The sequence below is a fragment of the Diabrotica undecimpunctata genome, chromosome 1 (genome assembly GCF_040954645.1).
Source record: "Diabrotica undecimpunctata isolate CICGRU chromosome 1, icDiaUnde3, whole genome shotgun sequence".
Lineage (NCBI taxonomy): Eukaryota > Metazoa > Arthropoda > Insecta > Coleoptera > Chrysomelidae > Diabrotica > Diabrotica undecimpunctata.
The window spans coordinates 132,749,691-132,762,658 of NC_092803.1; the positions used below are offsets into that span (position 1 = coordinate 132,749,691).

The 12,968-nt window shown below is 30.8% G+C and overlaps 1 protein-coding gene across 2 annotated transcripts in view; it reads left to right on the top strand.

Moving 5' to 3' along the window:
• Window positions 1-9,171, top strand: part of LOC140440250 (uncharacterized) — a 51,844-nt gene extending 42,673 nt beyond the window's left edge. For both annotated transcript variants that reach the window (XM_072530639.1, XM_072530629.1), the window contains 2 exons: window positions 2,475-2,564; window positions 8,855-9,171. In XM_072530639.1, coding sequence (XP_072386740.1) covers window positions 2,475-2,564; window positions 8,855-9,113 — 349 coding nt within the window. In that variant the 3' untranslated portion in view covers window positions 9,114-9,171. The remainder of the gene's footprint in view (window positions 1-2,474; window positions 2,565-8,854) is intronic.
• The last annotated feature ends 3,797 nt before the right edge of the window (window positions 9,172-12,968 follow it).

The following is a 12,968-nucleotide window of genomic DNA, read 5'->3' on the forward strand; positions in this document are numbered from 1 at the left end:
CAAATACATATCTAATCATATTTTGGCTATCTTCAGCTTATCTGCTGCATATTTACTACTAAATTATTCTCTATTCTACAAGTTGCAAAAACTCACTATCACCAGGATACAAAAAGTTAGCAATATTTACTGACTCTTTAGCGTCTATCTTTTCTCTCAAAAGTATGTATATGGTACATCCTTTGGTTCATGCTCTTTCGATGAGAATTGGCCATACCACCAACGCATAAACATTTATTGACTTCTTAAGATTCACCAACATGTACATACTGTGGTAACATTCTGTCTATTAAACATATACTCGTAGACTGGCCTTATTTGTTAGTGTTTATATTTTGAAAAAATGGATTTTGTAAATCTGTTGTTACTCAATAAACTCTTGTGTTAGGATAAACATGCTTTAATTTTATTTTAATTTTCCATCATTTTAATTGATCAACTGTCTTTTGATTATCAAAATAATTAGTCAAAACCACTGAACTTTTTTTTAGTAAACAGTGGAATATAAGGTAATTATTTGTACGGCTTTTACTCTGTTACATCCAATTACATCACATTTAAAATATTTAAATTTCTTTGCAAGTGGATTTTTTTCATTTATATTATGTACTATTTCATTAGAAAACGACATTCTTTAAAGAAAAATCGAACTTTTTTACATAATACAATGTAAAGTGTAGCAGAGTAGGACTCGACTCCAGACATCACACTTTCGCAATATGAAGGGAGTACGAATACGGATTAGCCCAATACAATTTGTCAGAAATTTCTTTGTTAATCTTACTTTGTATTTTACCTATTTGTTATTTAATTTTTCAACTCTGTGTCTTCCAATTTTTGTTTTTTTAGTAATGCTATTATTTTATAGTAATCATATAATCTCTTGTTAATATTAGTCTATAATTATATATTCTTTAATTGCTTCGCTGTTTGATATGTTTATCAATACGAAATACTTCAATTGTTTTGTCGTTCTACAGTTATATTATATTGATGCTTCCTGTAATTAGGTTTGCGGCTTGTTTAAGTTTATATCAGTTTAATTGTTTTAATTTTCTACTCACAAAGAGAAGTCGTCTTTATCTTGATAGTCTTGGTAACTATTTTATCGCCAGCCAAATTTAACGTAAATAGGTTTCTACTACGTACTGGAAGTCCAACAAATTCGTAGAATGTAAATAAAATTAAAAAATAGTTTCTGATAATTTTGGTCTTTTTCAACTCATGTACAGGTCTTTTGCAAATTTTCAGAAATTACAGTAATTTGGTCGATCCATCTTATTAGGGATCTTCTTCGTGATCTTCGGCTTTCTACCTTTTCTTGGATAATAAGTATTTTCATGTTTTCTGTGTCTGCTGTCATAACAGTCCAAAGTATTTGAATTGTTGGAGATGGACTTTGCTGGAGAGCCGTTTGGTGACCTTTATTTTATTTAAAAATAAATTATTTGTCTGTTAAGGGGTCCACGAAATTTGTCACATTCTTCTTCAAAATAACATTTCAGTGACGTCTATCTTCTTCTTTTCGCTTGTCTAAGGGTCCAAAATTCACATCCGTATGTCAGTATTAGGAGCAATTGATCAAGATTAAGCTCCGATCACACAGGTAGCATGTAATAAAGTCTGAATTAATTCGCCTGGCAAAATAATATGCATAACCAAAAATCTGTTTGGTGGATTAAATTATTGAAAGTAACAATCATTAAGGTTTACATCTTCCACCACACCACTGCCAGTTTAATTCCATTGAATATATATATGGGGTATATCTAAACAATATAAGGACAACCATGTTAGACCTAATGATTATACAATCGAAGAGGTTTGAAAAACTTGACGAAAAGCATTTTCAATTTCAACTCAAGAAATATAACGAAACTGTATATCTAAGTTCGAAAAATTAATGAAGGATTGTGGACCCGTTAAAATAAAATAAACGAAATAAGCTTAATCATAATAACAATTAACGATGACGAGAGTGATGACGATGAAAGCGATGGCGATGTTATTGTGAATATTAACGACTAAATCATTTTAGTGAGTGAGATTACGTTACGCGGCCTGAAAAACTTTGAGATGTGGATATTCCGCCGCATTCTAAAAATTCCATGGACTAACTATGTTGGAAATGAAGCAGTTTTAAGAATTACAAATAGGAACCGTGAACTTGTAGAACTTTTTAAAAAACGAAAAACATATTATTTTGGACATATTCAGACACTAGAGATATAAATTTCTTCAACTAATAATAAAAGGAAAACGTGGTCCAGGCAGACGACAAATGACCAAGCTGCGTATCAACAAGAATTGGGCAGGACTAGATTTCTAAATCCTAATAAGAAAATCGCAGGATAGAGACGAATTTGCAGAAGTTATTGCCAACCTAAAATAATCTTTAATCAGTGCATTTGTATTTTTCGTAGATCTTTGATTTTTTGCTTTTTATAAAAGTTTATAAAATTTTATGTTTGTAGGGAATCAGTGCAAAGCAACAATGGTACAATCAACGTAAGCGTGCCGTTTAATAATAAGGAAAAGAAATTAGTACAAAGTCTTATGGCAAGGTAAGAAACATTTATATACATGGTAACAATATAAAAACGTACCTTTGTTAATATTTTTGTATTCTCATAAATAATATTAAAAATCGTAAAGGTAGATCAATTTAATTTGGGTTTCAAAGGGGAGACTTTTAGTTTTTGTTAAATAGGATTTGTGCACAGAAATTAATCAAAATAATTCAGTAAGTGGCGAAATTAATGCACGTATCGCTGGTGCAAATCGTATATATTATGATTACAAATTGACCACATCGAAAATATAAGTCAAAAGAACGAAAATGACCAAAATTTACAGAACATTAATTGGACTCGTAGTAACCTATAGATGTGAGATCTGGGTAATGACAAAAAAAGGTCAACTCATGACATTTGAGAGAAAGGCAAATGAGAAAAGTATATGGTTTGGCACTTGAAGAATTAGAATAAACTACGAAATAAACGAATTAAATATTACTCAAAATCGTTTTAAAAATACAAATCTAATTCTCAAAGAACAAAGAGATGTTAATATTAAACCTTATTAAGCTTCTTCTTCTTTTAGGTGCCGTCTTCTTAGCGAAGGTTGGCGATGACCTCTGCAAAGTCTTCCCTATTTTGGGCTTTCCTTATTAAACTTTAAAAGTCTAATCCTGTACAATCTTTGATGTTGCGCAGCCAGGTCATTTGTCGTCTACCCGGGCCGCGCCTGCCTTCTATTTTCCCTTCTATAATAAGCTGAAATAAGTTATACCTGTCGTGTCTAAATATGTGTCCAAGATAAGACATTATCTAGATAGATTATAAGATATTATTAAGCTTAATAACCTGAATTGTGTAGGTAGAAACTGCAATTAATATTTTGTTAGTAAGTTAGTAAGTATTTCAAATTTTTGGCACTCTTAAAAATTTAGTTTCTTTCTTTTTGCCTATTCCTTTCTTTCCGCCTAATCTAGCCCAGTCAGTTTATGCAAAAATCATCGATTTTACGGCAAAATTTTTCGCAGATATCTGAAGCTTTTAAGACATAAGTGGGGGTTACTAGATGATGAATAGATGAAAAAGTACTCGTATTTTTACGTTGCGTTTTTTTAAAACAATAATTTATGGTCACTATTTGATTTTTTGCCTATAAGTTTTTTCCCTTATATTTTACATAAACCATAAAATAATAAAATATAACATGCTTGAAACGACTTTCTTATATCTTGCTTCAAGTAGCTATTTTAGATATAAGGTTTATTTTTGCGTAGTGTTTCACACAAGGTTATATTTTATCTTAAAGCTTATCGACCAACTCAATACTGGTAAAAAAGTTATGAGTAGTTATTCTATAAAGATATACATTCCCTATTCTATATTCTCTAGAGATATACATTTGGCATTTGTGGACCTGACAAAGGCGTATGACTTTGTATCAAGGTCAGAACTATGGAAGGCAATGTACAAATTAGAAATACAGTCGGAACTCATAGAAGCTACAAAAGCTCTGTATAAATAAAATAAAGTGTCCATTAAAATGGGAACAAGAATCTTAGGAGACTTCACCACAACAAAAGGGCTTCTGCAGGGTTGTTACACATCTCCAACCCTATTCAAAATATACTTAGAGAAAGCCTTGACTACATGGAAAAGAAAATGCGAAGGCATGGTACAAGACCGGTACGAAACGAATACCTATATACGTTAAGTTTTGCAGACGATCGAGTAGTGATTGCACAAGACCAAGAAGACCGAGAAGAAATTACAAGAAGAATATACCAAGGCTGGCCTAGATATTAAACTGGCAAAAACAGAGTATCTATCTACAAGTGAAGAAGACATAGAAGATCTACAGATTGACGACAACGTAACAATCAAAGGAAAGGATAATGTTAAATATTTGGGGTTTATAATCACAAAAAAAGACAACAAAAGAGAAAGAAATTAAGCAAAGATTAGGAAAAACAAGAACAGCAATTCGCCAACTTAACTCTGTATGGTGGGATAGAAACCTAAATATAAAGACAAAAACACAGATTTATAAAACATTAGTGCCAAGTAAAATAACATATGGGGCGGATAATGGATGGGAGAAGTAATGACGACATAAAGCAAACAACGTCAATAGAAACAAACATATAGAATAAAAAATACGAAAGTGGTATGGGCATGTAAGAAGAACTAGCGACAGCAGATGGATAAAGAGAATAACTGAATGGAGTCCCATAGGAACTAGGAAAAGAGGACGACCCTGAAGATCCTGAAGCAACGAAGTTGACGACGCCATGAGTAAGAGAGGCCTAAACGGTGGAAAATGGGATAACAGAGAGATATGGAAACGGTTGAGCGAGGGAAGGCAGTGAATACTGTAGAATCCCTGAATATATATATATATATATATATATATATATATATATATATATATATATATATATATATATATACAGGATGATGAATCGTCAAATGGGCCATAGGAAACCCAGTGGAAAATTCTAAATTGTTGAATTCCTGCTTTCCTAATTATTTTACACCAAAAGTCAAGAAAAACTATTTTTAGAGGACTAAAATATACTGAAATGTTAAAATTGTTCTACGAATTAAACGTATTCCAAAATTTTGCAAGAATATGATACATTTTTCCGGCCACCCTTTAAAGTCAGGCCACACGCTGTGCAAGAATGGGTATGACATGTTGCGTTTGGTCATATTGATGTTTCTGATATTTGACAATATTTGAATTGCCAAAATTTTTATGTTGTGATTTACTGTTTAAAAAACAATCAAGTTGATTAAAAATGTATTCATTTGAGGAGAAAGTAGCAATAATAAAAATGTTTTATTCAGGCAATAGTGCGCGAATTGTCAGTTCTTTATTTAGCGTAAGATATCGCAATAAACCAATTCCAAGTCATTCAACAATTCAAAGGATTTTACAAAATTTTGAACATACTGGCACCGTGATTTCTAATTGTACATGTACAAACAATATTGCTGATGAACCAAGAAATTTAGAAAATTAAAATTAAATAAATGTATTAACAGCAGTTGTAGAAAATCCTAAAATAAGATCTCGGACCATTGCAGACCAGTTTAATATTCATAATTCCACGGTCTTAAAAATTTTGAAAATGAATAATTTCCGTTCATATAAATTTCAATGTCATCAAGAACTAACAGAAGGAGATGTTGAGTCACGAGCGGAATTTTTGTTATGACATTTTAGAGAGGGCTAATGCAGACAATTTAAAAAAAAAAACATTTTGTTTAGTGATGAATGTACATTTACATTCAATAATAAACCAAATGTTTAAAATTAAAGGATTTGGCCGACAGGAAAGCTTGAGGATATTATTGAAAGCCATACCCAAAATCGTCGAAAAATAAACGTCTGGTTATTAATATTTAAACATAATATTATTGGTTGATTTTTCTATGAGGAAAATTTAAATTCAAAAATGTTTTTAGACTTGCCACAAGAAGAGATTTTACCCAGACTTGCAGAAATAGCTCCAAATGAAGAAGAAATTTAGTTTCAAATAGTTAACTAAAAATGTGATTTTCATCACAATCACAACCAATAATTGTGGTTTAATTCCATAAAAACATAATATTTAGCTTAAGCATGTTACATGAAGGTACACTGAACGACAAAAAAGTGGCCACCCTATAAATTGGGAAAAATAGAAATTCGAGCAGTACCCGCGGTTGTTTCATTTGCTTCATTTATTGAGACAATTTTGACTTTATGCATGATAATAACAAATATCAATTAAATGAATACGAATAAAAATCGTAACAAATTACTTAAAGGGAAATAGGAATTAATACTCTAGAATGGCCAACCTGGAGCCTTATCTGAATATCATCAAACATCTTTGGGATAAACTTCATCGTAGGGTTAGAAGTCAAACAGGCCAGCCAGAAAAAAGAAGATGCTTCGTGAAAAAGCATGTTTTTATTTAAAATCTATTTCTTCTCCTCCTAAATTGTATGCAAACGGTTATTGATGTTTTAGGGCATAATATCCGATATAAGACAATGTTGTTCAAGTTCACCCTTACTTTTTGTTGTTTGTAATTCGTTTCGATATTACACTATTTTCTTTTGTAGCCTTCTTCTTCTTCTTCTTCATTAAATAAATTATGCTAAAGAATCAAGCAGTAATAACCATTTTTTGTATTAAAAATTAAAAGATGTTGAGTATACAATATAAAACAGTGCATAAAACTTCTCTGAATTTTTATTTTTGGAAATTTATAGGGTAACCACTTTTTTGCCGGTCAGTGTAGTTTCAGAACCTTCATTTACATTTATAATTATACAGTAGTATACAGTATTTACAGAAAATACGTAACTTGTTTTAATGTTATTGCAGTCTAGTAGCTCCTTCTACAGAAGCTTAATAAACTAAAAGTCTATCAAGATACTGATCTTGCCTTTCGTCGGTGCTCTCATACATTTCGCGATAAAAGGATTCGACAACATCAAGGATTTTGGTTCTATCAGTAGTAGTGTTGCCAGCTTTAAAAAAAATATATTAAAAAATCCTTTATAAAAGGTATATAATAAATAATATGTAGTTAAGCTTAAAGTAATGTTTCCAAATCTCCTTTTTCAAAATTTTTAGGTGGAAGGTGTTCTTTAAGGTGACTGGAACATTTCCTGGAGTTTTAATCTTACATCAGGGAAGACCTGATTATTTATACATTGGGAGATGAACCAAATATCTAGCATACCTTCAAATTATAATTAATTGTAATTAATCAAATTATTAATTATATACCTTTTATAAAGGATTTTTAAATACAATTTTTGTGATACATGGCATACAGCCAAGTACAGGAACTTAGTTTCCTTGTGGGTTTCCATCTCTGTTTTTTATTTTGTACATTTTTGTTGCCTATATAGGTAGTTGTTTTCTGGGGGAATCCATTTCTTTTTTTCTTGTTTTTAGGATCATCTTTGTTCTTTCCAATTTGACATTTAATAGTATCTTAGTTCGGATTAATCTGTGGTCGTTTCCTATTAAAAATTTGTTGAGTACCATGGTTATTTATTTTCTGTGTGTTATGATATAATCTATTTCATTTTTAACACTGCCATCTGGGCTGATCCATGTCCATTTACGCTGAGGCTTTTTATCGAAAAACGAGTTCATCATGAATAAATTTTCTTTGTGTACGAAGTTCAACAATTTTTGCCCTCGTACATTTCTTTCGATATAGCCATACTTACCCATTGCTACTTCTGCATCATCTTGTTTACACCCCATTTTTGCATTAAAGTCGCCCATAATTATCGTGTAATATGCTGGTGTGGCATGTAACGCTGTTTCTAGGTCCTCATAAATTTTTTCCATTTCTTCGTCCTAGTGGGTAGTCGTTGGAGAATATGTCTGGATTACCTAAAGGCTACATCTTGCATTTAGTTTCAAGACAAGATATACAATCCTGGGGCTTATGCCGATAATTTCAACTATATTTTGTGTGTGCTATCTATGTATAATGAATCCTACTCCACCATTTGAAGAGTCTTCTTTAGATCTTGTCCCTTTTACGAAACGGTAATATGCTAGACAAGGAAACGCAAGGCATGCCTCAACTATAATAATTTGAGACAATGAGAATGAGATGGATATACTCGCACGTGGGGAACGGAGCGTATCCGGACGGTAGAATATGAAGAACGATAACTACAAAGAGAAGGCGTCAGGGCCGTAACTATTTTTATTTTTTTTATCACAAAAATAAAGTTATGCAGCAAATTTCAAAAAGTTAAATTGCATTTAAAGAATTAATGATGTAATAACGAAATAACGTAAATAGTCTGAAGCTATTTTCTTGTGGCATTTTAAAGTAATTACTATTAAAATAGGAATAAGCTATAATTAAAGGTTAAAGTATGTTTATTGACGTGTTGATATCCACTTCGGAAATCCTTCTCAAAATACAAACATACAAAAATGTTTTTATTTTGGGAACGATTTCCGAAGTGGCAATTAAAACGTCAATAAACTTACTTTAACCTTTAATTATGGCCTATTCCCATTTAAATAGTAGTTAACGTAAATAGTCGACTGATATACTGGTGAGGCACTTTCTCACCAGCCTCATAAGACCAGCCGCACCTGGTCTGAGCACCACTTGCTTAAAAAATGGTATCAAACGGTATACTGATACTACGCAAACTAGTATACAATAAAAAAGTTTTTTTTTTTAACACGGAAGCGATTTCATGTGTATAGATCGTAGTGAGCCATGAAAATTTAAATAAACATTTTAAATTTAGTTCCTAATTCTTTTTTTAAATGATGATTTTCTGTTGTAAATTTTTAGATACTTTTCGAAAAAATTTGATAAGTCTCAAGACAAACAAAATTATTGCAATATTCCAAGAAATACGACAAAGGAAACAACACTTAAAAATTTAATGAAAACGAGATCCGGAGTGCATCAAAATCATACTACTCAAAAGGAAATTTTTACAAATGATCATAATGAATTGGGTGACAATACTTTTCGAGTTATGAATTATTTTTTGGAGTCTGGTGAAAAAGGTGATTCTTACGACAACAGTAGCCGATTAAGTCTATAAATGTTTAAAAATGTGTACAAAATATAAAAATATACTTCAATACGGCTTTTAGTTATCTTGTAGATTTAAAAATAGTATTCGTTTTGGCAACGAAGTGCCTATTAGCAGCTGATAAAATACGTACAACATGGTAAAAAGTTGTTTTTAGTGATACTATTTAACTGTACTATTTGATATTCGTATATGCTTACGGTAAATATACGTAAATAAATTATCATCATCTTTCATTTATAGCTTCAAGTGTAGCTTTCAAATGTATAGATAAAGGGATCTAAGGGTGTTTCAGTTAAATCAATTGTATATTTAAATGTTTTTCTAGAAAATGGCATACTTTTTCAATTTTATTTCATTTTCCGCTGTGCATCAAAGTGTAAGAAAAGTTCAATTTGTGTTTCGAGACTCCTGTCAAAAAATTAGATACTTTTTACCTTTTGTATATTTTATATTTTTATCTTTTGTCTAAATTTATCTCCGTTAGTCCCAGGCTCGCCCTGATGCAGAGGGCATTTTTACGCTGTTGAGATTTAAAATTTTCCCTTAATTGGAAATCCTAGTTTTTCCCGTATCTAAGTATGGAGCTCTGTTTTATTTAAGCTTCATGGTGCCAAGTTCAACACCCAGTTAATCTGATTAACTGCTTTATCTAATTTATTGTAAGTACTTTTCTTTCTTTTCTCAGTAGATTGAAGTGATGTTTCCTTTCAGTTTAGGCGAGTTGAATAAAATATAAGAGATTGAACTAAGTTATGTTATACAATCTAATATTTAATATGTTTTGGTATATATTATTATAGTGCAAATTTTATTATTCATTATTAAATATTTAATGGTTATGTTTTTCTGCAGTCCCTATTTTAAACATATTTAAACTAAGATTAACCAAAGGGTAAACATTTTGTTCTTTTTGCGTATTTATCATTTAATTAAATGCTTTCTTATGTTCAACACAGTTAATCCATTGTAAAGAGGACTTAGGTTAGTAAGGCCGTTCGCATGCATGCTTTTTATGATTTATAATTTTATTGATATTTGATTCTATTTGATTAGTTTATTTGAATACTGAGTGATATTTGATATTTTGAATATAGTTTGATATAGTGAATTTTACAAATATTTAAAATCAGTGGCATCCTTTTTTATTAAAGCTGTTACCTTCTGCATTTTTGTGTATCTCTTCTTTCTTGTGTTTTTTACCTCTATGAATGACTACGCCCATAATCTACCAGGACAGAGCAACGGTGAATTCGAGCATACTGGATAATTGTAAGTCTAATTTTTTATTATCTGATTTACTATGTGTGGTACAGTTTATGACTAGAATATTGACATTTACAATATGTTTAATGATTTAAATTTTTATTTTGCGTGTATCAATTCAAAAAAATTATTTACATAAAGGATTTTTACAGTTTATTTTAATAGTTCTTGTGAAATACCCCCAGCAACACAAGACTCATTCTACTTTTATATGGCTTATTATTCTGCCAATTTTATTTACCAATCTTCGTAGACAGTCGAGCTTTTCTGCCTTTCCTACTTGTTTTCCCGTTTAATTTGTGCGTTTATTTGTTCGTATTTTTTATAGTGTATTTTTAGTCCGGTTGTTTTTGTTATATTGTTCAATTTTAAACTTTTTTTAGTATATTGCATATATAAGATACTAGACTTAATATACAACTCTAAATTCTTTAGAACATCAAATGAAATATACTGTATGTCTATCCTTTATTATGTTATTTAGAACTACTATATTACTATGTCCTGTATTTTTTATTATCTAATTTATAACTTCTATAAACAAACTCATCAAATTTTCCAACCCATCCTAAAATCCTTTTACCAACCCGCACAGGCCAGCGTGGTAGAAAAACGGCCAAGTGAAATGAGAAACGACGAAAATGCAAGGCCCTCAGTCTCCGGCAGTTCCTTAAAACCAGGCTATGGTAGCAGTCTCGAGTTTAGAGATACATAAGATACAAGAAAACTAATGTAAAAAAGAAGGAGAATGAAAGATAAGTACACAAAAAACACTACAAAGCTAAGGCATTTAAACAAAATCATTTCAAAAGCTGTTAATAAAAAGGGATAATAAACTCTAACCCTGAAAAAACAAGAAATATTTATAAGTTAATAAATAAACAAGGATATGCCATACATGAACAACCAGATATCTTCAAAATCATCGAAGAGTACTACAAACATTAAATAATCGAAATGCTCACATTCCAGAGATAGAAATTCCAGCAATACAAAATTAGGGGTCAGAGGAACTTCCAGATGTAACCGAAGAGGCAATTAAATCAGAGTTAACAGGTATGAAGAACAACAAAACATCTGGAGAAGATGACATTTTAAGTGAAATTCTAAAACTAGTAGGCGAATGCGTAACAAAAGCTTTGTTATGCATTCCCCTACGCAAAAGCTTTGTTACGCATTAACTCATAAATTGCATAAAAAAGGAGATATAATATAAATTCGAAACTATACATCTATCAGCTTGTTATCTTATTGATATAAGCTCTTTATGAGAATAATAACTAACAGACTGGACCTAAGCTAGATTTTCACCAATCACTAGAGCACGCCGGATTTAGGAGTGTCTTTGAAACGGATGACCAGCTACAAGTAATAAAATTCTAAATATAGAAAGTTATGGAATAGAACCAGCCATTGACATTAATAATTGCAGACTTTGAGAAATCATTTGACTCAGTTCAGCATAGATCCATGTCGAGAGGTCCTTTAGCGTGTAGTATTGATCATAGGTACACAACTCTTCTTCGAAATATATAATAGCGCAACAGCTACAGTGAAAATGTACATTGGCGACACGAACACATTTCTATTGGAGAAAGGTATAAAATTAAATCTACTATAAAAAAAAAACAAAAAAAAAAACAAAAATCTACTATACTCTGTTTCAAGTTAAGAAAATAACATTTAACGCTTGAGATTGCACTTGTGAAAGATCAGTGTTGCAAAAACTCTCAGGCACGTGTTGCTATTAGATTGTCGATATATGATTCATTCTAATCAGAGCCGTATTCAGCACTGTGTAGTTGTAGTTAATTAATTTCACTAATAAAAAGGATATGTATAATTGAATACAAAATAATGCAATATAAATACTTGTTTATTTAATTAACAGATATAGGTATGTAATTATTATAGTTCTAATAAAAATAGTTAAATTTTACTATTGCTACAATAAAAACAGGTGCAGCTTTAATTTTATTTTCATATAGGAAATAACAACAATTATATACATAAAAATTTTTCTTTGTTTACAGGGTGAATCACTACGAACGGAATGGAAGATTACAGCGAAAGAGTAAAAAAATTTAAAAAAAATTTAAATTATTAGTTTGTAAGTTGATAAAAGCTACAATCTTCAATTTCGGCGTATCAAAGTTATATTTTATGTTTATATTCTTCTTCCTCTTTATAAGCAATCTGCTTGTTCATTGACGGATTAATACCTATATGGAAGGTTGTCACTACATCTTTTGCGCGGTCGACAGATACTCCTTCTACCGATTAATGATGTTTAACACACATGTGTTTCCCCCATTCTGCTTATGTCGTTATTCCATTCTTTTTTCTAATTAGTGTCCATTCATTTATACACTTAACGTTACATATATATGTTATATTATATAAAATTTTTGGCACTATTACCTAATTTTCACTTTTGCTGGACTATTATTTACAGACTTTTCGGATTTGGCACTTTGTGTCCGCCGATTTGCACACTATTACATAATTTACTCACTGCATATTAACATCATCCTCATCTTCTCTATCATCGCTATCACTTTTATTACTGTCACTATCAACCGTCACATTTATTACCAC